This window comes from Drosophila navojoa, chromosome 5 (assembly GCF_054131105.1).
Source record: "Drosophila navojoa isolate 15081-1374.11 chromosome 5, UAZ_NAV_1.0, whole genome shotgun sequence".
In the NCBI taxonomy this organism is placed as follows: Eukaryota; Metazoa; Arthropoda; class Insecta; order Diptera; family Drosophilidae; genus Drosophila; species Drosophila navojoa.
In genome coordinates this window covers 23340337-23367237 of record NC_142893.1, presented here as the reverse complement: position 1 = coordinate 23367237, position 26901 = coordinate 23340337, and the positions used below count along the sequence as shown (strand labels likewise).

General features: G+C 39.0%; 1 protein-coding gene across 4 annotated transcripts; it reads left to right on the top strand.

Moving 5' to 3' along the window:
- The first annotated feature begins 1125 nt into the window (after positions 1–1125).
- LOC108654668 (epithelial splicing regulatory protein fusilli) lies at positions 1126–26901 on the top strand. 4 transcript variants are annotated; one of them, XM_018106161.3, is made up of 11 exons: positions 2748–2929; positions 7352–7718; positions 14531–14857; positions 18332–18608; positions 18677–18766; positions 18837–18891; positions 21166–21276; positions 22078–22348; positions 22432–22752; positions 22843–22989; positions 23098–26901. In XM_018106161.3, exons 2-11 carry the CDS (start codon positions 7590–7592, stop codon positions 24316–24318), a joined length of 2949 nt encoding a protein of 982 aa, XP_017961650.1. In that variant the 5' UTR covers positions 2748–2929; positions 7352–7589; the 3' UTR covers positions 24319–26901. The 4 variants fall into 4 exon arrangements, with proteins under 4 accessions (XP_017961649.1, XP_017961650.1, XP_017961648.1 ...); XM_018106160.3 differs by lacking the exon at positions 2748–2929 and adding an exon at positions 1126–1349 and having other exon boundaries at positions 22432–22989; XM_018106159.3 differs by having other exon boundaries at positions 22432–22989.

The window sequence follows — 26901 nt, the reverse complement described above, 5'->3', positions numbered from 1 at the left end:
CAAAATCTGTAAATTACAAAAGTTTTGTAATCATCATATGTATATACACAGTAAATCTGAAGCTTCTAGGTCCAATAGAGATCAAATAAGACTGAAAAAACAAAATCAATTTTTCGATTATTCTCGATAAAAAAGTTATGGGATGATTTATCGAAAAAATAAAGCCAACTCGTACTGCGTATTGTATACACGAGTATGCATGCGAAATTTCAGCTCTCTAGCTTTTGTATCTTCTGAGATCGACGCACTCATACAGACGGACGGGCGGACGGCTCAGCTCGTCGTCCTGATCAAGAATATATATTCTTTATGGGGTCTGTGATGATTCCTTCTGCCCGTTACATACTTTCACACAAAACCATTATACCCTGATTTCCCATTTTCAATGGGTTCAGGGTATAAAAATGATTCAAATACGATATTCGATATCCAATTAGATTACACGCAACGTGAAATAACGATAATTGTGTTCAAAGGTACAGTGAGCGTTGTAAGAGAAAAACCCATTTATTTTTAGTTTTCACAAAGTAAATATACTTAAAAACGTACTAAAACATCAAACTTTCGCCATGAGCGAAAAGTATATACATATATATATGTTTTTCATAGACCTACAATCATTAAATTTGTGAATAAATGCAATTATTTTGCTCTGCAATATGATTATTGAATTGATTAATTGTCTTAGATTTTTTAATTAGTTAAAGTATTTATTTTAAAAATTTTATTTTTTCTATATATATGTAAATACTTTACATATATACAGTCTTTGTTTACTTATTATCTATTATATCTATCTATCTATTTACTTATTATCTATTATAATTTAATTAAATTTATATCAGCTCGCGCAAAATGACGTTATTGTTACGATATTCACGCGATAATACGATCACGGTACTTCAGCCATTGATCGTTCAGATTGATGTCATGCAGCAGCAACCCGTTTTAGCATTGCATGACATGCACTGGCACCCAGGTAGGCAGCCCACTTAAACACAATCACACTTTTGCGCTCTCTTTCGATCTGTCCCTCTCTCTCTATTTCTACCTCTTGACTCTCGCCCATTGCCTTTCGACCAAAACGCGTTTACGTTCCGCGCTTTTGTCAGTCTGTAGCTGTCGCTTGTTGCTGTTAGAAGGAAGGAGAGAGATACGAAAAAGAGAGTAGAGCGCATTCCATATCCAAAAACGTTATTATTCGATAAGCAAATTCTTTCGATAGTTGTTTCCAATATGTAATTAACAAATGTTAAATTGTGAACATAAGCAAACGCAATGCAAATGCAAATATTAGGAAAAATGGCTGGACTGGAATTGGAATTTTACCGCTTGAAAAACACAAACAGGTACGTGGGCAGTTCTGTTGGTAATTGAGCAAGCTAAAGAAGAAGAAGAACCAGCAGCAACAGCAACACATATGTACACACACACATACGCTACATTGCTGCACAGGTGTGTACGCGCGGGGGCTGCGCGAGTGGCTTCTCGCAGGTAACTTCCAGAGCGCAACAGTGAGAGAGCGCAAAGAGAGAGAGAGAACATGTCATGGCTGAGCGAACGTAACTGTCTTTACTTGATTGCGTGTGTGTGCGTGCTTGACGTTGTGTGCGCAGCGTGGGAAAACTGCAATAAGCATAAGAGAGGGGCGATCCCTGCTAAAGGTGATTCTAACTACGCCACTGCATATTGTGAGTGTAGTGTGTGTTTGTGTATGTGTGTGTCGCGTAACTGTTGTTGCTTGAATTTGAGTTGTTTTTTCTTTTGATCTGCATTCATTCATTGATTCAATGGCAGCTTTGTTCTTGCTTTTAAGCTTGCATACCGCCAGGCTGATGCCGCGTTGCCAACCATCTGTGGGGACAGCCCATTGGCAAATCTAGTCAGCTTGTCTATATAAATGAGTTTTACTGTTGTTGTGCGTTTGCGTGTTGGAATCTTGTTTGGCATCAGCCACCAGCTAAGTGGCCCATACACCTGAGCTATGCCATCGACGCGCTCTCTCTTTATCTCTCTCTGTTTCGTAGTATATGTCTTTCGCTCGCTCACTGTTTATTACCGCTCTCCACAAAGGTTTACACACACGTACACATGCACACCTGCAGGCAAGCGCAGCTCACTTACCTTCGTGGCTGCTTGTGGCCCACGAAGTTGATCAGTTGCTGTTTTAACCTGGAGACAGACGGACGCGGCCGTCGCAAAAGCAGCAAGAGAAAAGACAACTCATACACACAATCGAGCACTCACTCACACTCGTACAGCTTTTAGTCCAAAACTAGAAAGAAAACAAAATCAACAGTTAAAAAAAATATATAAAGACACACACAAAGTGGTAGAAGAAGCAGCCGTAGCAAAGAAGGCGAAAAAGTGACTTGTTTTTTGTTTGCATGTATTGCGCAGACGTCGACGTTGACGTTGACGCTGGCGTCAGCGTCGCTGCCCGTTTTGTACGTGTTGGTATTAAGATCGGTGGCGTCGTGTGTGGAAAGGCAAAACGGACAACGCACACACACTTACACAAATACTAAAATACGCTAGCAAAACTAACTGCTAGTCAATGTGACTAGCAAAAGAAACAGGCGAAGTACGCAGAAGAAGGGCTTACATACATGCATACGTACATGCGTACATACTAATACATACCAATACATCAGTGCATGTGTGCTTACGTACAAAATTGTTTGTCAGCATGTGTGTGAAAAAGAAAGTGCAATAATAATAAAAAAAAAAAATAAAAAAAAGAGTGGTGAAAAGCGTACAACAACAATAAAAACAACAAGTGCAATGTAAAGCTAAAAAAGAAGAAGAAAACCAAATAAATAAAATAAAATAATAAAAAAAAGTTCAAGCAAAAGGATCAACCTGTTGCTTAAGTCAACGAATAACTGTGCACAAAAGCTTTAAGCGCTAGCATTTCCCATTGGCTGCTGTAAGTTGTAAACTATTTGACAAATTTGTGACACACGTACATACATACATACATAGGTATGCCTATCGACATACAAACATGTATATATCTTTGTATGTGTGTGGCGAGTGTGAATGAACGAGCGAATGAACAACAACAACCACAGCAACAAAAGGTAGAAGAAGAAGCAGCAGAAGAGCAGCTCAAGACACGGTATATATGTACGTTAAAAGCAGATGCGCAAACATAACAAAGTGAAAACATATTTACAGTTACACAGACAAGAAATATTAAAAGAGCGCAGCGTTGCTGCTGCTCAAACGTTACAAAGCTTCCAAAGTAAACTGCTGCGGCGCTTTGAGAGAATCGTTGCTGCTGTTGTGGTTGTTGCTGTTGGTTTTGCTTCTGCTTCTGCTTTGAGCTCTTGTGCATTTTTTGTGTTTTAGCTCTTTGACATGCGCGCATGCACACAAACATACACACACACACACATACGCAGACAGAACCACAACAACGGCAACCACAACAATTGTTGCTGCACTTGCTGCTGCTGTGAGCGTAATGCAGAAATAAAGAGAGGGATAGAGAGAGAGAGAGATAGATAGATGTAGATGGTGCAGAATAACTTTGGCAATTGGCATTTCGCTCGCATGCAATTTTGTGCGCAATCATAAGTTTCCTGTTGGCAAACAAAAACAAAAGCACTAAGAGATAACGGCACACGCCAATTGCAATTTCAAATCAAATTCCATTGCGCCTTCCAGTCATTTTGACTGGAACAAAGCGAACTCTTGCGCAATTCATGTCATTAATAAATCAAAATGAGTGCAACAAAATAGTAATCTTGCCACGAACACATGGCAAATACCCTATAACTCCACCAACAAGATAAAATAACTTTTCATTAAAAAAAAAAAAAAACATTTCATATCATAAGATTGTTTGTTGGTGAATATACTCAGAAGAGGCTTGGCAGGTGAAAGCTTTTTAATGTTTTCTTAGATTTCTGAGATTGTTAGAAAACAATATTGATTAAAAGATTAATGATTACAATACATAGATACCAGAGGAAATACTCGAAAATTTATATTCCTTTTTTACTTTTCCAATTTTTTCTAATGGCTAATAATTAAAAACAATTTTATATTCTGTCGTACAGAATTATTATATTCTATAATTTTGCTTTCATTCTAATAGTTTCTTTAATCTGTCGGTAACTCATTTTTCATACTGGGTATTGGTCTGATTGGTTTACCAACTTATTAATTGCATTGCCTGGTTTTTGCTATTGTCGCTGCAGTTATTTCTCACTAATTTATACCAACGATATAATTTAGTATTCATTGTCTTTTCGAAATAACCGTAACATTGCTGTTCAATTCTGTTGTTTCTCTTTAATGAAGATTTCGTTGTCGTGTATCTGTGTCTGCTGCTTTCTTCCCGTTCTAATTAGTGCCCATCTCAAGCAGCAACCCGTTATTCATTAATGAGCTACTCGCTATTTATTGCCTAGTTTTTTTTGGTTTGTTTTTCGTTTGTCGTTTGTCACGGCGCGACGCATCGTCACCTCGAAAAAAAAAAAACAGAAACGCTTTTCCACACGTTCCAGTGAAAACTTCACAACTGGACCTAGGCCTTGGCTATCGGTCAGGCCTCAGTGAGTCTTCAAGTGTGAAACGAAAGGGAAATTCATCCACATCATCGAAACACAACAGGTTTATGAAGTGTTACGATCTCTAAGCATAAAACTAATTAAATTCATTGGCGTAATGTTTGTTGTCAAAACTCTGTCAATTATTTTTACATCAAAATCAAATCAAGTTATCAACTCTAATGTGGCTCATAAATATTTACAACGATTCCTTCGATAAACAAGCAATTTATGGAGCCATAAGTTGAAGCTGAAAAACAATAGAACAAGCTGTTGCAAATGTTTCGAGTGCCGCTTAAACAAATTTGCTTTAGATAAAAGTGAGCTTAAAGTCTATTCAATCGGTTATTTATTGAGTGGGAAATGGCACGCAACTGTTACGAGCTCGAAAGGTGCTCGAGCACTGATATTAGCTATTAACGTAAATGTTGAAGTTGGCGAAGGTCGATGGAAACTTTAGCAGTACAGGAATGTTTTTATAAAAATGTTAATTGTAGTAATTTTCAAGTGAAAAATGTTAAATATGGAATGTTAATTAGGAAATGGTAACAGGAAAATGAAGAAGAGAGGAGAGCAATTAAGGACAGAAACAACGAGAAAAATCCTTTTTTCATATTGACTGCCGATCATATTTGAAATCAAATGAGAGAATTATTTTTTGAGTCAAAATACCCTTTAAATCATATGTTTTTGAATGATATATATGATAACAAAGAATCGTAACATACGTTTAATAATAAACTTAACATAACTGGCTATACTTATCATAACTGGTTATTGAGTGCCTCAGCTGTTAAGCCTAACAGAGAGGCGCAAGAATCTTAACAGCTTATGATTATATTAGCGAAGCCTTTACAATCAATAAATAAATAAATTAGAGCATTAGAAAGCTATTTCCGTATTCATAGGCCATAGATCAGCAGAGAGTCTTTGAGAAACTTCTCTTTATTATTCAACAATTTGGAATGCAGTAGAATCAAGAATTTCTTTGCCTGGGAATAGTAGAATTCACACACTCTATGTACTCGGCTGCATAACGGCAAAAGAAACGAAGCACATACCGATAGATATAAATATTTCTAAATGTAGAGAAGGAGGGACGGAGTGCGAAAGCCCAGCATAAATTGCAATCGTCTTCGAAGAGCATAAACACAAAATACTCATTAAAAAACAAAACACACACACACACATACACATTGACCATTTCCCCAGCGCACGAAGCGGAAACTTGCAGCAAAAAAGACAAAAGACTGTTGCTCGTGCTTAAGTTTTTATTATATATTTTAAATAAGAAAAAAGTTATTAAATGCAAAGACGCAGAAACATGCATAAAACAAAACGAAAAATATTAAAAAAATGAAGAAAAAAGTTAAAAAAAGAAAAAACATTTCAGAGTTAAGAAACTGTCGCAAACTGTGCTTAAATCGGTTTAGCTTGTCTTAATTGCAAAAGCTTGGACATTGCTGGAATACCCTATAGGCACTTGGTGTTACGGGTATGCCGAAGCTTTCTGTTTGAATGCTACAACGTCAGTCATCAACATGTTTATTTCTAATTTTGAACTCAGATCATTGAACTATTAAAACATGAACTCCAATGTATGATCGGAAGCAAGCAGAAAGCTCCGCCTTGGCTCATAAAACAATACGAACTAATCAGAGGGTATCTGCTGGTTGGGCTTTTCTAATTGGAGTGCTCTTTCATGCCTTTTTCGCCCAGTTTTTCATTCTCTTTTTAATTACAACAAAAAATCATCATAAACGCGATTGCAAAAGCTTGCGCTCTGAGTCTTTGAGTGCGCCTGTGCACCTCGATTAACCCACGACCTTTAGTTCAGCGTGTGCTTTGAATGCCCGAACATCATCATCAACAGTCTTTCAGTCAGTCAGTCAGTCAGTCAGTCAGTCAATCAGTCGAGCTCTGCTTGATGCTGCTGTGTGTTTGCTGTTTTCATTAAAAGTAAAACTTTTCACATTAAAAATGCCCATAAAATTGCACTTTAATGTTTGCTGTTGGTGTTTTCTGTGTGTTTTTTTTTTTTTTATTTTTTGTTAGTTGTCGCCAGTGTTTCTACATTCGCCTTTTGCTCGACTTTGTCCAATCCACTTGTCGGAGCCGGGCTGACTGCTTGGCAACCGAATGAAGCACAAAATTAAATTTCAAATCGTTGCGCAGGTTAATAATTTCAATTTGACCTCTTTGCTCATGATCTTTGCGACAGTTTTTAGTGACTTCGTTTGTCAGACGTCGTTTTACTCGTTTGATGTCTCACTGAAAATTGGCAACGTTGCACACAGTGCTTGGCTTATGTAGATTTGGTAAATATCTAGAGAGCCTCTCAAGTTCATAAGTGTTTCCTTAAGTACCTAATTTCGTATCAACTGAAAATTGGCAACATCGGATCTTAAAATTTGCAAATTATTGCCGATGAATATCGCCTCAGCAAATGTGATGCGAATCCGATATGGCACTTCAAGTGTTTTTATTAGTTGAAATCTGGCAACGTCGCACTGTCTAATTAGAAACTTGCCTTGCGAATTGGCAACGTCGCTGCAAATTTGCAAATTTCCAATTGGCAACCATTTGGATTGCATTTGCTGCCAATTCGCCTTGGTTGGCATTTTCTTTGAATTGCATACGTAATTAGCTTTTCGTTTCGCCAGCTGTCAAGGGTTCAAAATATTGTATATGCAGCCACTCACCTCTAAACCCTATTCGCACCTCGCTCATCCATAATATTTGTTTCCTTATCCACTTCATTGTTTTTTTATTTTTTACTTCTTTTTTTTTAGCCATATCCAATGGGTATCTGAGCAGAGAATGCAGTGCCATCAACTACGCAGCGACAGCAATTGCAACTGATAGCAAATAGCAGAAAGCCAACTCAAGTTCAGACTCGGAGCGAGCCACCTCACAGATACCCTTTAATTGCGAGAGATCAAAGACAGAGATAATCTCATCAACAACAACAATAACAGCAACCACAACAACAACAATTGCTTCAATAGAAACAACAACAACAACAGCAACATGCAGGTGCCCGAGCACGTTGTCTCCCTCTACATAGCCACATGCGGCCAAAACGGACCCGGCCTTGGCTCGGATGAAAAGGAAATTATACTGATGGTCTATGTGCTGCTCGAAGTGGCAACGGGACAGGTGAGTTTACGAGCCAACACACCTGTTGACGCCACTGTTGAAGCCCTTCAGCGAGCGTTGTTGAAGCTCAGCTCTAAGCGCCGCCTACTGAGCGACGCCATTTTGTGAAGCGTGTGCGCTGTCGTCGCTTAATTAATGAATACCCGCACACACAAACACAAACGAATGTTTTTGAACACACACACACACACACACATAGACACGCAATAATACGTTATTGTTGTATAAGCTGCACTTTCAACTGTGCGCATTGATTATGTTACAACAACAACAACAACACAACAGCAGCAAAGACAACGTCAACTCGACTTTGATTCGTTTAAAAACTACAAGTACTTAGTGAGCGCAACTGAATAAATATAGACTCGAATATACCCTGTAGAGCAAGTACAAATACTTATACAGAACTGGTATCTTAACAACTCTGAGCTATACTTAGAGATATATGTTGTATGATGTGGTACATTGAGATATACTCGACTGATATTGAATCAGTCTTAAGTATATCCAGCCGAAGCCCTTAGTTACCACTGCTCAATTTTGTATCAAGATATGCTTCTGACTTATTTAGTGGGGTTGAGCTCAGTTCACATCTTATTAGCCATAATGAATAATTTATATTTATAATACTGCCTGAATTTAAATGTCAATAAATCTATATTCTAATGGAAACGTTTAAAGCTCAATATTAATCAGACGTACAATTATAAATTTGCATTATAATTAGTTCACTTTTATACCAAGAAAGTTGTTGAATTTTAAATTTGAAATAGCTAAATAGCTAAAGATATTCCAAATTCGAAAAATTCGAGATTTTCTAAGTTTTTTTTTGCAGTCGTTACAGTTTAGTGAAAGAATAAAGTTCTATGCTACTCTATGCCATCCGTCTACAGGGTATTCAATTGATATGAATGTTGAGCCTGTTGATTTCTGCCATTTGCTTGAGCAGTTCAGGGAGCATTCCATTGGTCTTTTCGATATAGTAATCAACGACAGCTTTGAGCTGGCAGTGAGAGATGGGGCGGAGGCAAAAAGGCGGGCAGCCCCTATCCGGCGACTATATAAATATAAGTATAGCCCATAGTCAGGCCGTATTTGCATATTTTGAGTTTGCCAAGCGATTGACACTAATTGTTTAAAAATGAAAATGACTAAAACGACGCATCGTCTAAGCTATATGGTGTGCTACCCATTGCGAAATCCCTACAAATAACCTCGCAACCCAGCGAAACCTATATGTATATATAAAAAAAAATATGACTTTGTGCAACACGTGTATTTACCTTTCTAAAAGCAACCGATTCCAAGTAATACTTCAGTTTTTAGCTTAGTTCATGTACTAAGAGTCTAAACAGCTGGAGGTTTACTATATAAATGTATATCGTTTTATTGCTAAAGTTTTCGTATTTATTATGCTGAAATATAATAATCAGAAACATTAAAAAGGGTTAAACTACAAAATTGGAAAAACTTTGTTTATTTTGAGCGTGTCAGGTTGGGGTTATTATAAAGCTTATTTTGCTTACAATATAAATCTCTAAAATATTATTAACACTTAACTAATTTTTGTTTATATTTTTTATATATCATAAAAAATTACACAATATAATATATATGATATAAACAGATGGAGATTGTGTATAACTGCATTATAGCCGCAAAATGTGCACCTATCATAGCTTTAGAGGTAGAAAGTATACAAATTGCAGATCAATTTATTGGCTATTTAAAAAGTTATTTATGCTTTCGTGCACTCAACATGTCGAATTAACAATTTATCAATAAATCCATATAAAAGGTGTAAAGTTGGTTCGAATTGCTGGGCATTACATTATAATCGGTTTCAGAGATGTTTAAATTATCCTTATTAGAATGAAAGTAATATTTTTATAAATTTATATAGTAAACAATTTCATAGGATTTTTATTACAAAATGATTCGAATTAATGGATGGAATATTCTTGACATTATTCAAAAATTTTTTTGTTTTTATCCACTCTTATAATAATTTGCTCCAAAAACTTTCCAACTAAAAATGTTGCTTATGCTTGCTATTTTCTCAGCTATTTTCATTACGTTGTCTTTTCAAGTGATTGCTTTTCATAATGGCTTTTCCATTGCATAATCAAGCTCTGCAATTTTCCATTCCAGAGGCGTTTACACATTTTTCAAATCAAAGCATTAATAAACGAAAATTGGCTTTCGCATGGGATTTCGCAATCGATTGTCTGCATTTGATTTGGGCACAGTATTTGACTTAGACTTCTCACTGGAAACTCGACAGTTTTATATTTTCATTTTATTATTTTTCCCTTGTTTTTCCTCTCTTTTTGTTTTTGCACTTTTCATCGCTTTTATTTGCATGCAAAACAAAAAGCGAGTCTTGGGCCAGCGTCTGGTCAATAATTTCCATATACGCAATATTATTTGCAAAATGCTTGACAGCACGTTACGTAGACAAGCTCTGCAGCAGCCCCTCCCTGCAATCCTCTAGCTGCTAGGGTATAGAGAGTTAGCTGCGTGTTTGGCAAGAAAATGGCTTGACAACATATATATGAGCCCCTGAGTAGATGTCTGTGCATCACTGGGCTGGCTGGGCCTGTATTTACTAGCATTTAACTGATGTTTGTCTGCCTCGCCATAGGCTTTACGTCTAGATCCGTCAGCCTGAAACTTTTGTTTTTTTACGACTTGAACACGCAATATACGTTTCTGTAAGTGCATCAGCATTTTTCTCTTTTTTCCGATTCGGATGACATTAAGTGCTTTTTAATGGCATTGCCTCTCGAGAGATGTTTTAAACGTCTCGGAATTATCTATGGATAGGGTTAGTACTCGGGTCTTTATTTATTTCGGGGTCTCATTATTAGCCACGCTTTTGGCCAAATTATGATTAATTTTCTAAACGCTGGTGGTAGTAGCAGCCAGGCAAAACGAATTCAAATTGGAATTTTTAAGTATATATATACATATATGTATGTATATATGTGTGTGCTTACATTCATATATACATACATTTAGACTTTCGCAAGTCGCAAGACTTTTCGGTTTACTCTTTGGCCGTTATTATGGTAATTTCTGCGGTGAGTCCCCGGCTTGGGAAGGCCAGACACACTAAAGTTCATCAAAATTTCATTAAAATCTGTCGCTGTGGAAATTTTTGAACGTTTTGTTTTTGCTTTTTAAATATTTATTTATATTTTGCGATCAGAGTTCGGTAGGTCAAACGCGTTCGAATAGCCAGCTGGCTGGCTTTCGAAACTGCTGAGGTTCAGGCTGGCAGGTGTTGGGCATGCGGTCCTAAATGGCGTGGAACAGCTCAGCGAGTCCCATTGTATAAGACTTGCCAAATTATAGTAAAACAGTTTTCGTTTGTTCAATATAATATTATAATAATTTGCTTATTTTTTGCAAAATAATATATTAAATTTATGCGAACATCGGGCTAGTTGGAATTTATTGTTGTTAAGCGGATGAAAGTTACCGGGTCCTAAAAGCCGATTAATAATAGCTGGGAATCAAAACTTTCTACGGACATGAATCTGCGCCACACACTTGACACACACACGGCTATATCTCTCGGGGCTATAGTACGAAAACTGAATTTTTATATTGTATTTAGATACGCCTCTATGGGCTGGTCTCATTTGCCGACTTAACGCCCAGATGTCATCCATTTGATTTGTAGTCCCTTAACTACATGCGAGAATTGCTGAAGTCTCTGCGCATAGCAAGTCAAAAATCAAGCTGGACTGTGACTCGACTAGCAGATACCTATCGTATATGAAGCTCACTTGAAGTTTAATTATAGAACTATTTATACTATGAAAGGCATTATGATCGAAATGGTTGTATATCCAAGTTCTCAATTTTTGCTTTTAACATTGCTCATAGCAGTTGGAGTTAATAAACAGGGCTTGGAATGGGGGCTGGATGAGTGAGTAAATTTTAATTTTTATTCTGTCAGTAACAACTTTCTTCACATATAAGTATACCCCGTCTGATCACATTCAACAAATACAGGGTATTGTGATACTAAAACGAAAACTCACTGAGCCACAACGGCGCCGTCATCAAACTGCTTTTAGCTGGCCACAAAGCATTAGTTTTAATGGCTTATGAAATATCTGTAAAATGTATACATAGAACAGCCGCCGACCATAACCGAAATGGAATAAAATTAAAAACCCTTTCTAATTACTGCAGAAGAGCTTTGATCCAGCTGTTGGCAGCTGACGCATGGCCATTGCCCAAACGTTACACAAATCCAATAATTGAGGGCCCCCAGCTTGACTCTATGTGTCTGACATTGACATGTCTATATATATCTAATATAGTTTCTTGATTTCTATATGCAATTAAACTGCCAAATGGAGCGCAAGCTTCACGTTTTGGGCAGAGCATATCGTTGATTAGCATTCAAATTTCATCAAAGAATATAATTAAACATATCGTATAGGCATACGTATGTGTATATCATATATATATATATATATATATTTATATATGTATATTTGTATATGTATGCAGTGCCCACAATGCGACAAAGTATAGAAATATTTGATATTTATCTTGATTTCGGTTTAGTTACTGGTAATATTGGTTATGTTGGCCCCATAGATCACAGAGTATTCTTACTAGGAATAATGATTGACTTTAGTCATCATATAGAGACGTTTAAAATACCTTTGCTAGTGATCTATAGTTTTAAGAAAGCATACTGTTAAGTAAAATCAAGGTTATTAATTATTAGAAATATCAATTAAATTTATATCTCCACATGTATATAAGTATATATATAATAGAAAAGATTTCCATCCAGTTCTTCATTAAAATCAATTGCAATAGTACAAAATATTTCTTTTCAGCGATATTTTTAATTTTAAGATGAGATCCTATGGTTATTTTTTTAAGCGTCTCTTGGCTCATCTTATTTCGAAGCTGCCGTTAGTTAAATGTGTGTAAATTGACGTTGAGTTCATTGAACCCGTTCGGACAGCCAACTGACCGAGACAATTTGTTGCTTTCTAAACTGAAAACGTAAGCTGAAAATCTGTCGAGAGTTTCCTTCCGTGCGAAAAACTTCCTCTCATTCAGCACGAATTTTCTCCTCGAGTGAAGTGCTATAGATTTCTTGCATCAGCAAAATTGCCTTGGATTGACAGATACTTACACTCTCACACACACACATGCACAGGCAGTTAGCGTAATTGGCATGTTAATTACAGGCTGGTTATGACTCGAATGGCAACAATTAAACTTAATTAACATTCGTGTGCAGCCCGGTAGGGGGGGTGGGGAGGGGGACTTTTGAAAATGACACAAAGAGTGCAGCTTTTGCATAGAGTTTTTATTGTTTCTCGCGAATTGAGCTGAGAGTGTGATTGGCGATTCAGTTTCTTCTAGGCCAGGCCAAGATGTCTGCATTGACACTCAGTTAATTTCATTGAGTTTTCACTTGGCTGAGGGGGCCACGGGGCCTATCACACGACACAGAACTGGAACTCTTGGCACGTTTTCATTGATCTAGAAACGGCGGCGTCGGCAGTGTTTAATAGATCGCTTAATCTGTATCACATATTCCGGTTTTGATCTTATCTATATACTTGTATAAATATATACTTGGCTTTTTTCAATGGGTCAATACGAAGTGGTCTAAATTTTCCATGATTGTGAATGTTTGAAGTATGACGAAAACTTTTTACATTTCTCTCCTCTCACTGACTCACTCTTTAACTTGCCTCTCTCTTTCTTCATCTCCCTCTCTCTCTCTCCCTCTCTTTCTCCTTCTCTCGTTGTCTCAGCTTTGTAGCGTATAATTAGCTTGCGGGCTTAACCCCACTTTGAACCCACCCGAAGGCGAGAAAATCGTTTTTTCCTTGCTTTCATTCTTGGGTTTCTGTTCTTGTATTTGTTTTTTCATTTTGTTGAATTTAACATCAGGCGACGAACTCATAAATATTTCATACACGGAATCCTACCTAGTGCGTGCATCGTGTTATATATTCAAAAGCTATGCAAATCGATGGCATCAGAAGTCAGAAATCAGTAATCCAAAAGAAAACAAAAATGGAAAATAAAAAGAATTTCAAAAACAGTTTTCTATATGTTTAGTTTTTGCTGTAGCTTGAGTCTTTTTTTACATTTGTTTATTTCCCTTTTTGTGTATTTTGCATAGCTCAGTAGCTACCTGCAATCGCTTTCGGAGTCGGTTCTCCATTTCTAATTACTAATGCCCCATTCCCGATACCAAATTCCGAATTCCAAATCCGATTCTGAGCACACATCCGCTGACGCAACCATCAACGTCTCACCGTAGGCCTGTTTCAAAGTAATGTGCCTCTAGTTCAGTTTTTTGTTGAATATGTTAAACAAATTTTGCACCTTGATTTTCATGAATCATGGGGAAACATAGAGCCCCGCAGGAAAGACCGTGGCACCAAGCTTCAGCTGAGCTCCGCTCACTAGAAGACTAGTCAGAGGTTCCCTATCTAGCGACAATATTTGGTGCTGATATTCATGTTATATATCGTAGCAAACGATTTTTTTTTCACAGTTCCCATTTAATCTAATAACAAGTTCTGCCTGCCCCACCTTGAGAGCCAACTGCTTATCAGGCGTAAGCAGGTAGCAAAGTGTTTATCTTACGATCTAGTGGGGATAGTGTAATTTAGCTGTAAACTGTGCAATACATTAACATTAGACATTTCGGAGTTAGAGCACTTTGTACTTATAGTAATTTATATCTCAGTTTAATATATTCTTATTTTGGTTTATGTTGTCTAATCTTTGCTCTTTTTTATCTTTCGTAGATCATTGGCACCAAACAAATACTCGTACGCCCTGATGGTTACTTCATTAAGGATCGCACCATATCTAGCTCATCGGACAACTCGAATGCTACAAACAACACAGCCTGCTCGCCGCCACTAGCCATAGGCTATGCCGGCGACAATAGCTCAAATAACAACAGCAACAACATCAATGCAACAAACAACATCACAAATGCAAGCGGCAGCAGCGGGAGCAGCGCCACGAATGGCATCTGCCTCAGCACCCTGGAGAACAGCAACGAGCTCATATTGCCCATCGCGGAGGCTCAGTCAGCTGGGAAGCCCCTAGCCGAAGCGATCGAAGAGGTGAGTAGGGGGGGAGAGGGAGAAGGAGAGCAGGAGATATATGACAAGAGATGCAGATGTTAAAATGGGAAAGGCCTGAGTGGGGAGCAAGGAACGCATTTTAAATGGGTCAAGAGATCGACAGAGAGTGAGAGAGAGAGAGAGACGGGTTTAAAGTGGATATAAATAGGAACAGTATAACTGGGTCAAAGAGGATAAACAGTAAGCAAGCAAAAGGTATGAGAACAAGAGCAGAGAACAATACAAGGAATGCGGACTCCTTAAAAAAAGAGGATGCAGAATGAAGACGGAATGATAGCCAGATGATAAAGTTAGAAATCTGAAAGATATTCGACATATATTGGGTAAAGAATGGCATACAAATCAGTCTAAGTGAACTGACTGTTCAAACATGCACATTATAGAAGGGGACATAATTCACACTTCACATTCGCAGCTATCGCGCGTGGGAGTCGAGTGAGCGCAGTAGATAAGATTAGTGTAAAAGAGGCATGCTCACAAGGGAAAGAGCGAGAGAGAGAAAGGGTGTCAGATTGAGTGTGATAAGGTAAGAGCAAGAGTAAAATTGACAAAGAGAGACAAAGAGAGAGTGATATAGAGTAACGGAGAGAAAGAGATTACCAGAGCACGCGCTATTCTATATTTCATTAACAACCCATGTGATAATCCCAGCTGATCTTCGAACCAGTCCGGTCGCTAGCCTAAGACTGGAAAATTCGTAGATCCAATGATAAGGGAACGCCATAAATTGTTCAATAACTGGAATCGTTGGGATGTTTCTTCTCGTAGAGTCATTGGAGATTGCATATGGTTTCGTTTTTCCCTTTCGCCCCTGGACAACGCCACTGATTGGGAGCTGTAGAAGCGTTCGACTCGAAATCTTATCAGACTCCCTGATAAGCAGTACGTTGCGCTGCTACTTGAGCACTTCGACAAGCTCCGCAGCCCCCCTTGTTCACGATTTCTCGTTACGGAAATGTAAACGCTTGTAGGGTAAACACTGATGTAGCACCAAGTAGATGTTAAAGATAAAGATTCTCTCGGCTCGGAGCATGAGTATTGTAAACTTGGGTGCAGCAGTCGGTGATACATTCACGTGTGTGCTATATGCATTTGAAATAAATTCCATGAACTACGTATATTAACTAAAATCAAAGCAACTGATTATGGGAATGACTAATTATGCATATCGCACATATAAATTTTAAGTGTTTCGCTATAAACCTAGATATCGAGCCGCTAATATTCGTTCACGAAGTGAAAGAGAGTCTACAAACCTGAAATTTGGAATGTTTGTCTGATAAAACTGTTTAGATGCTGATACACCCACTAGGGGCACGCCAAATGGTACAATACTATATCTGGTATCTTAGAATCGCAACTAATTAAAGGGAGTGATAACTTTGAATATATACGCTCATTGGCGAATATATGGTAGATCTTTCTATTCCCAATCGGCGTATAACTTTATCTACTTTATCTACAGTTTCAGTTTCCAATTCAAACATTTAGCACGTGAGTTGCTTTTAAATGCTTTGTAGCACATTTGTTTTTTCCTTCTCTATAACTACTTTCTTTTTATCTAATATCATGTATATAGAGTGGCATTTAGAGTATCAAGCATTGTAGCAGTCATGAAATCGAAGCCCATAATAAATCCAATACTTACATTTAGAATGGGGCTTGCGTGCGACCTCCAACAGAATACCCTTATGAACTCTATAATCTCAAAACTAGAGAGATGCCTAACTAACTTGGATCATTAAGACGCTGTTGTACTCTGCACCCGAGTGTCATTAATCTACTTTATGGAGTGTGTTGACGAATGTACGTCAATTAGATGTCATATTACACATATGTATGTATGTATGTGAATGCAACTTTGGCAGCCGATCCGATCCGTAAGCGACACGTGACGTAATGCCAGAGACAAAGAGAGAAAGAAGAGAGAGGGAGAGTAAGGGAAAGGGAAAGCGCGTTTAGCTGTCGGCTATTGTGAGCGTCTGCTTTGGCTGGCATACTAATTTGCCTGGTCAATACACACTTGGCTATTAAATGACGAGAACGCTGTTCTCGCAAATATTTGCCCAGGGGAGCGTCGCTGCATAGGGCCGGCCAGCTGAGAGGAGGCTCAAAGGCAAGCTCCGAGGCCGCTCAGGGCTAGCTCAGAGACAAGCTCTACTCAGAGATTAACCCAAGCTAATGCGACATAAAGCTGCTTGTTATGTTTACTCACGATGACATGACAAAAAAAAACTATAAAAACTATAGCTAAAGCGATTTGTTGTTGTTTCTGTTACTTATTTTCCATGTAATTGACAATAATTGCAGCAACAACAACAACAACAACAACAACAATAACAACAGCAACAACAACATCAATATCATCAGAAACAACAAATAATAAACGGGTTTAAACAAATTGCATTCGTAACCTAGAAAATTGCACCAAAAGAATTTGCATACAGCCAAATAATCCCCACAAACCTTTCGTCAGTTCTTAACCGTTGAACTTTGAGTTTTGACTGAGGTTTTATTATCATCGTCATTGCCATAATGTTCACTAAATATATAATATGTATATACACATCCATATATGGGGTACATATCTCTTATCGGGTTTTCACTCAATTAACAGTTAATTCATTTCGTATTAATGGAATATAGTATTTGTTAGGAATGTTTTTGCTGGTCCGTTTAAATATACAAAATATTAAAAGGCATTCGTGAAATTTATTTTTTATATTTTATAAATATTTAATTCAAGTCTAAATTAGAAAAACCCTTCAGTTATCTTAACATTCCTGCAATTTGTTTTTACGGCAGAAAATAATCTTGTCATTAGTAATAAATACAAAATAAAAAGACTTAGAATGGGCCATAACAGTTATTTGATCGATTTTTATGATTGATTATTATTATCAATAGTAAATCTATAAATAAATAGCTCGTATGTCACATTTCAAATTTCGTGGAGTTCAAATGAACGGTCGGACGGATCTAGATCAACCCAGCTTGATCAAGACTATAAATAGCTGTTGGGCTCTGCCACGCCCCCTTCTGTCTGCTAATCTGAAACCCTATTTTTAATGGGCTACATCTAGTTTATAAGCTAAATAAGAAATCAGTGTATTTTCCATTAATTAATCTGGGCTCAAATCAGGTTTATATCATAGAGCGAGCAAAACAAATTCTTTGGGTAATACCTACTAGTATAGTAAAGATAAATGTGTACTCGAAAGAGTTCTACTACCCGCTTTTATATATATACATATATGCGTATATATATATTGTATAAGTGTATCCATTGTATTATCTCTGGTTAAAGATTTTGTTTTATAAGAAACGTAAGTTCCATGAGCACTTATTAATAGACTTGGATAGATCGAAGATGGCAACATATCTGAAATGGTCCATTTACAAAATAATCAGTCCAATTGAATTTGATTTATATCCGTATGTTTTTTGTTTCAGTTCGATGGTTATCTACGCTCCTTATCGCTGCACGACACAGAGATCAAGCTGATCACCGACGGGCAGCTGCCGTTGCGTCAATGTCTGCATCGGGAGGCCTGCGCCAAGGATGTGGAGCTGCCTGCCTATTACAACAGATTCAGTGATCTGCGCAAAGAGTTCCAGCGCTACAAGTCGGGCGATCTATCGCGTGCCCTCGTTCCACTCAAGGACATCAAGAAGATGCTGCAGTCACCTGTGCTGCCCATGCCGCAGTCCATTGGCGAAATGCTTAAAGGTGAGTTTGCGTTGTTTTCCACTTGGCCTCGATTCGCTAATGATTTCTTTTGTATCTCCATTATGCAGAGCTGAATGCAACACCTGTGGAAGATAATGATTTCTATATACGCGAATCTCGCGATATGGTCACTGTGATTCAATCATTGCTTCAGGCGGGTGAGTTTAGTTTGGGTTTTTCTGCTTTTTAATTGAGAAATAACTTACATTTATTTATGATTTATTTTAGGTCATAAGTTCGATACTAATGAAGTCGTTAATCTTGTGCTGGAGCCTGGAATTTGGTAAGTTGAAATAAATTAGTGAGTGAAAGAAACACGATCCACCTTAGCCATCAGCTAGGCAAAAGTTGGGGAATTTTTTGATAATAAAGATTTGATTCTGTTATTCACAATCAAGAGATAAATAATAATTAAAATAAAAATCATAATAATAATGTTAAAAATTTAACAGTAATTAAATATTTTTTGTATTCGTATTTGAAAAAAAATTGAATTGACTTAAATATTTGATTGTCTTTGTATGTTCTGTACAAATGTAAATAATACAACAAATAATACGATAATGAAATAAGAAATGAAATAATGGAGCCGTAGATAGCCATGAATTAATTTGTAATAACTTTTTGAATAATGTTTATTGAACTATAGAGTCAATTCATATTTTTATTGTGAGACATTTCTGCCATATCTTTACTACATTCTACATTCCGCATTTACTTATGCCGAATTTAATTTGTTCATATGTAAATTGCTAATTTGGTATGGTACTCATTTTATATTTGTATATATAATTTATATTTGTATATATATATATATAAAATAATTCAAATGCTGAAGTATTGGAGTACATAGAACATCAATCTTATTCGCTTCGCACAGTAACATTGTCTACTGCTATCTCATGGAACAGATCAATTAGGCCCAGCCAGTTAGAATCAATATTATCTATCATGATCTGCATAATATTTACAATATCCAATCTTTTTATTGGAAGATATTTTTAATTTTATTTGTATAAAATATATTTAATTAGTAATAAAAGTGAGCAAGAATGGATTTTGAAGTAGATTTCAATTTCAAATGCTTACAAGATTTATATATTAAGATTTATATATTTATGAAACTCAAAATTGTATAGCTTAAGGAGAGACACACCTTATTTAGTGCATATGTATATGTATTAATGAACATTAGTTTCTCGAAATTTTTAAGTTCATTAGACTTATACTTACTTTGAGACTGGAAATAGTGTAGAGCTCCCAAGATCTCTCAGATCACATTTGTATATATATTAATATCTATATTAGTAAAAGGAACGAATATCAGTAAAAATACATTTCAAATATCATATGCGATAAGTCACATTTTACTTAAGGTAGCGCTGACTCAATTCATGTAAGAGAACTTCAGAGACTGATTCAGTACCTGCCTTCGCTCGACTGCACACTCTTTCATTCAGCGAGACTCACTCAACGTCTCACTCTCTGAGTGGCACTCAAGTCCGAGTCTCAATTTCAAGCAGAGAGTCATTCTAGACATTCAGTTCTAGAGCAGCGGACAGTCTTTTCAATGCTCCAGTTTTGTGTTAATGTCTGCACTATTTCAAGTCAGCCCAGCCCGAAAACACTCAACATGCATATATAAAAAAAAAAAAATGAGAAAATTATATATTAAAAAAAAAAAAAATGAAAATAAGACCATTCAGAAAAATAAATATTACTCAGGGCTGACTGTGAGCCAAGCGTCGCGACAAAAATCGTGGAACGGATCGCGGCTCAGTCGGCGATTGGATCGGTGCGCGATAAGAACTCGTAGCCGGGGCCCATCTCTCAAGTGTAGGAAATTAGAAACTCATCGAATTGTGAGAGTCCCTGATGAATTGTGACTATTGTTATCGCCGAAAGGAAGAAGAAGAAGACGGCGAAAAGAAAAAACAAACAGATGAAAATGAAGTGAAGTAGAAACACGTTTGCCATAATCTTTAGCTCGACGAATAAGTGTGTCACATAAATAGAGTAGAAGCTCTACTGGGAGGCAAAAACTCTGAAATAAAAACCCATTAAAAACAATTCCAATTAGCGCTCAGGTAAGGCAAATCAGTGCAAAACATTCACGAATACCATTTCAGATTATGTGCCACAAAATTATGATTAAAGTCGACTTTTTGTTCTTCAACATTTGTGCTGTCGCTGCTGCTTCTGATTATTCATGTTTTTGTTTGTTTGTGCTGAGACAGCCTCAATGTGTGTGTGTGTGAAAAGTCAGCAAAAATGTTTATGTTCTTGAAAGAACGAAACGTGACTTCAGAGAAGAAACTTAAAAACTATATAACTCGGTATACAAAATTCCACAGACGCCCAAGTCTATTACAGGGTACAGCTTTGGCATTTGTCAAATGTAGCCTCTATATAGAAACGAATACATTTATAAATATACATGTACATGTATGTATGTACATATATTTATGTGCCTTAGCTCCTCTTACTTTACAACGAATGTGTCTGAAATTGTAAACTGAAACTGAGCTTTGCATTCCTTCTGGTATTTCTCTTACAGCTCAATTGACGACGAGGTGGACGGCAATTGCATCGTGCGTGCTCGTGGTTTGCCCTGGCAGAGCAGCGATCAGGACATAGCCAAGTTCTTTCGCGGACTCAACGTAGCCAAGTGAGTAGCAGCAAAATGGAGCTGTTTTAGTAATCTAAAATGTGTCTAAATAGAATAGAAGTTTAATTACACTTAATGACATAGAGTGGACTGAATTCAATGAATTTTGATATGGTTGTTATATGATAATAGTCTTCTATATACACGGTGCGCTGATTTAACTGTATGTTAGATTAAATTGATTCTCTTTGTCATCGCATAAATAAATGCTCAATCAAAGCATTCGATTGATCGATGATCTAAGATTTCCAAACTGCAAAGTAACTCTGAGGTTGATGGTTTAACAAAGACTGAAACAGCTAAATTTAAATTGGATATATATTTAAAGAAAAGGGATTTTTAAAATTTAATCTGAAAGTGTTTTTTCACAGTATATGTCTTTTATCACTTTTATACCCTATAAATTTCAATAGAACTTTTTTTACATTCTATCAAAAGAGATCTTTATATTTGGGGGTATTTCAGAAACCGAAAAGTATTTGATACTCTTGAGAGTATGAAATTTATAGATAACAGTTGCCTTGCCATGTCTCGTTGTGAAATCATTGTACCCTCTGCAAGTGTATTCTCACAGGGATCGACGTAACCCATTGATAAGCTGTGCTCGACGCGCAGCTTATCAAAGTTCAGCGGGTCGGCGGCAGATTACGGCCGGCGACCAATGAAATTCTTAGCTATTTGCCAGAATTTTCTTTATCATATGCGCTCTTCATTAAACACACTGCACTCTTCGCTTCTCTCCTCTCGTCTCTCTCTCTCTCTCTCTCTCTCTATCTCTCTCCCTCACGTATGCACATGCAGAGGCGGCGTTGCATTGTGCCTTTCGCCGCTGGGCCGGCGCAACGGAGAGGCTTTGATTCGCTTCGTTTCTCAGGAGCACCGCGACATGGCTCTGAAGCGGCATAAGCATCACATCGGCTCGCGCTACATTGAGGTGTACCGCGCATCGGGCGAGGACTTTCTGGCCATAGCCGGCGGCGCCTCGAACGAGGCGCAGGCGTTCCTCTCCAAGGGCGCACAGGTGATAATACGCATGCGCGGACTGCCCTACGACTGTACGCCAAAGCAAGTGGTAAGTGTGTGGCTGAGACGAGATGACTCTCGACTAGCCTCCTTCGTTCCGAATGTGCTCACGTTCTCTCTCTCCTATTGCAGCTGGAGTTCTTCACCACCGGCGAGTCGCCCTGTCACGTGCTGGACGGCAACGAGGGCGTGCTCTTTGTGAAGAAGCCCGACGGACGGGCCACGGGCGATGCCTTTGTGCTGTTTGCCAACGAAAGCGATTCGCCGAAGGCGCTGGGACGCCATCGCGAGTCAATCGGGCAGCGGTACATCGAGCTATTCCGCTCGACGACGGCGGAGGTGCAGCAGGTGCTGAATCGATCGATGGACCCGAAGACCTACGAGTCGAACAACCACGGCCAGCCGCCGTTGATAGCACAGTTGCCCACCATGCAGTTGCCGTTGCTGCCGCAGGTGGGTGCCGCTGCTGGCCACGCCCTCAACCCGCTGACAGCTAACGCTAGCCACGCTAACCTGTGCCCCCCACTTACCCATGCCCCACAGCATCTCATCACCTCGGGCACCACCAAGAACTGCATTCGACTGCGCGGCCTGCCCTACGAGGCGATGGTGGAGCACATTCTGCACTTTCTGGACGACTTTGCCAAGCACATCATCTACCAGGGCGTGCACATGGTCATCAATGCGCAGGTGAGCGAACGGGATCATCTCGATCCATCTCTGGATTGATCCGAATGTGAAGAAGCTATCAAATAATTTCATATTATTGTCGTTCATATATATCGTGATCTCTTTCAGGGCCAGCCCAGTGGCGAGGCCTTCATCCAAATGGACTCGGAGGACTCGGCGCGTCTCTGCGCTCAGCGGAAGCACAATCAGTTCATGGTCTTTGGCAAGAAGTTCCGGTATATCGAGGTGTTCCAGTGCTCCGGCGATGATATGAACCATGTGCTGAATGGCGGCTTGGCCTCGCCAGTGGCGCCGCCACCTCATCCCAGCCACGCCCAATTGGCCGCTGCTGCTGCTGCTGCCGCCGCCGCCGCCGCCGCTGCAGGCAAACAACCTTCGCTGCTCTCTCCGGGTATGTTAGCTCAACCGCCGCCGCCACCCACCGGCGCTCAGGGCATCGGCTCACACTCGCACACACACCCACACTCGCACACACACGCGCATGCGCACGCACACCCACACGCTGCAGCAGCTGCTGCGGCGGCTGCTGCTGCCGCTCATCATGCATTGCAAACGTCGCCGGCTGCCGCGGCCGCTGCTGCCGCCAGCCTCATGGGCGCCACCTCCCACGCCCCGCTCACGGCGGGCACCGCCAGCGGCTTGGCCGGCTTTATGAGCGCCACGCCCCCGGCCACCCTGTCCAGCCACTCCTCGCTGTCGAGCAGTGGCCTGGCCCAGGGCGGCCTCACCGCCGCTTCGCATGCCGGCTATCCTTTCAATCTGCCGCTGCCGTCCTCTGCCGGCGCCGCTGCCGCTGCGGCTGCTGCCGCCTCCAATCCCGCGCTGCTCGCCCAGCAGCAGGCGCAGTTCATAGCGCAGCACAATCTGCTGGCCCGCCAGCAAGCAGCCGCCGTAGCCGCCGAGCAGCAGCAGCAGCAGCTGTATGCCAACGCCGCCATGCTGCAGACGCATCAGCTGTACATGCAGCATCCGGGCGCCGCTGCCGCTGCCGCCGCCGCTGCCATGGGCGGCCAGCCGCAGTTTGTGTTCATGCAGCGCCCCTATATGCAGCCCTTTCCCATGGGCTACATGTCCACCGCGGGCTATCCGTTCCCAGGCGCCTCCACAGCCGCCGCGGCTGCTGGGGTGCCAGCGGGCGCCGCTGCGCCGGGCGCTGCCGCAGCAGCGGGCAATGCGGCCCTCGCGCTGCAACCGCACTCCATGAAGCGCTCCTATGAGAATGCCTTTCAGCAGGATCCGGCTGGGGCGGCGGCTGCAGCGAGTGCTGCCAAGCGCGCCCTAACTCGACCGCCCAGTAGCGTTTACTCCTACTATAATCCAGGCATTTAGTAGCTCTCCATCATGATTGATGATTGATACAGAAATCTTTGTTATTGATTACTGGATGTACTCAATCAATTTTTATTCTGCTTCGATTATTTTTTATTGTCCTTCCATCAAAATTGAATGATTTTGAATTGATCACTATCTAAAATCAATCACGATTGATTTACTTGCTCGTAGAAGTTATTTTCTATTAGTTTTTAATTCACTTGGTCAATCAAATTGGATTGATTGTTAACTCTTTTCTGTCAATCATTCCATTCCTTCTTATTATGTAGTGATTGATACATCATTACACTTTCAATGGAACTCCGACTCTTCACATACATTCCACGGTTTTATACTCAAATACATTTCATACACTTAGAGGGTCATAGTTTGCCATCAATCAAGATTGATTGGCTTTCATCTTCGGCTCTTGCAATGCATTTTGAGTGGCAATATGGGTATATGGGGTATGTCTACCCTATGTACATGTGTATTTCATTGCTCATCTTGGCAACTCATACATCAACCCACTCACACATATATACACTCACACACTTATACCAGACATTTCTTATTGTAAATTTTTATAGTGAAATTTCGTAGTCGTAAGTCAAACGAAAAGTAAGGAATTTGTTTAAGGTCTAAGCATTACTTACATATATCTGTATATCTAAATCTATACACCGCACACGAACACGCACACATACGGCATACACCCTCCCCACACACAAACATAAACATAAACATACACACACACAGACACAGACACAGACACACACAAACACATCCCGGGCAAGCTAACAAATGTGCAAAGCAAAATTGTTTTCGTCTGTTTCTCGATTTTCTTCCAAATTGTTTGTAAACTAAAAAGTAATGAAGCTGATTCGTGAGCTATATAATATTTAACTACTAAGTGTAATGTGTATGTGCTTGTGTGTATGTATGTGTGTGTCTGCGGGTGTTCGTGTGTGTGTGTGTGTGTGTGTGTGTGTGTGTGCGTGTGCGAAGCGCTACTTCAACAACAGAGGCTAATGTCCTTCAGGTAGCGAGCGTTGGTTGCGTGCTTCCGTCAATCTGCCGGCAAGTGAACGTGTGTGTGTGGGTGCCACGCCCATTAAGTGCAATTCAAAAATTATTATTTAAGCAAAGGCACACACACACACACCCGCAAGCGCTCACTGCCTGAAGAGCATCAGGTGTTGGCTCATGCGTAAAAATCGAACCTAAAACAAAATGTGAAAAAAACAAAACAAAAATATGAAAAAAATCTTTTAGCTTAAAGACTAGCGTGTTACGTATATACCACATATATATACCATATAAAATAATAATAATAATAATGGAATACCTTAGTTTTAAGTCGTACAACTTGTAAAATTGGTTGGTTACACAAAACATTTTTGATTAATATTTAAAAACAACAAAATTAAAGTGGAACTAAGCACTAGAAAACTTTCCTGTGTCCACCTGTAGCTGTAGCCACAGCCACTGCATTGCGATCTGGGCAATAAAAAAGGCTCACACATCAATATCGTAAATGTAAACCCGATATACTTTATACTACATCCCACATATGCTCATTATGGGTTCGCGCAGATCGCAGTGCTCAGCTGTGGACGGTCTCTAACACTCAGAACTCATTTTAAATGGAATTTGAAACTTGATTTTGGACGTATTTTAAATTAAATGATCAACGCATAGACATAGCGAGTATATCGTATACCGTAAATCGTTATATGTATACCATTAGCCGATAAGTGTGCGTAACTGGTGTTAGTCGCATATTGGAAATTCTATCGATATACATATATATCAACTCTGTGTGTTCTCTGTCATCACTAATTTTAGTTTATAGTCAAAATCCCTTTTTATTACTCTCTCTCTCTCTCTCTCTCTCTCTCTCTCTCTCTCTCTCTCTCGTTCTATCTCTCTATATATCTGCCACTCTGACTTTTTACCAATCAGATGCTCGTATAGTATATACATATATAGTATTCGAGCTAATCCCAAGTTGCTTTTATATCATTTGTACGTTCTTAGCGCTTTAGTGTTTGATATATAATTAACTGGCATACATCTTTTAAAATATATATATATATATATATGGTTATGGATATTTTTTGGGTTTATGCTCTAAGTATATATCTACAAAATACGATTATATATAGTATGTCTGTCATTGTCTTTAAAAGGTAATTGTATATGTTCTTACTGGGCGCTATAGATCGCACTTTATAAACCAGAATTGTGTCGAGCAGAGAACCAAATATTAAATTTAGATATTTACATATATTTCTATACATCAAACAAATATTTACCGATCCTAACTCCTCTTCTGCGTCTAACAAACAGTTTTGCGCTGCTTCTTGCATTCCAATATAAACAAACCGATAAAACATAAAAAATAAAATAAAAAAGCATGGGAAAGATTTTTATAGCTTAGCATCTAAAATATTTTAATTGTTAGTTAACTCCTAGTTCATACGACAATCGAGTGGTTCCCCATGGGTTTTTTCTGCAATATACATACATTTACGATCTATGGCTTCCATATAAAAGAAAAAAACTCATAAGCAGCCACTTAAAAAAATATACAACAAT

Bases quoted from the DNA above. Each gene is read 5' to 3' on its own strand.
- LOC108654668 (XM_018106160.3), top strand. From the start codon at position 7,590: ATGCAGGTGCCCGAGCACGTTGTCTCCCTCTACATAGCCACATGCGGC. The intron at 7,719-14,530 runs GTGAGTTTACGA...TATCTTTCGTAG, and splicing joins TCGAAGTGGCAACGGGACAG to ATCATTGGCACCAAACAAAT. The intron at 18,767-18,836 runs GTGAGTTTAGTT...GATTTATTTTAG, and splicing joins TCAATCATTGCTTCAGGCGG to GTCATAAGTTCGATACTAAT.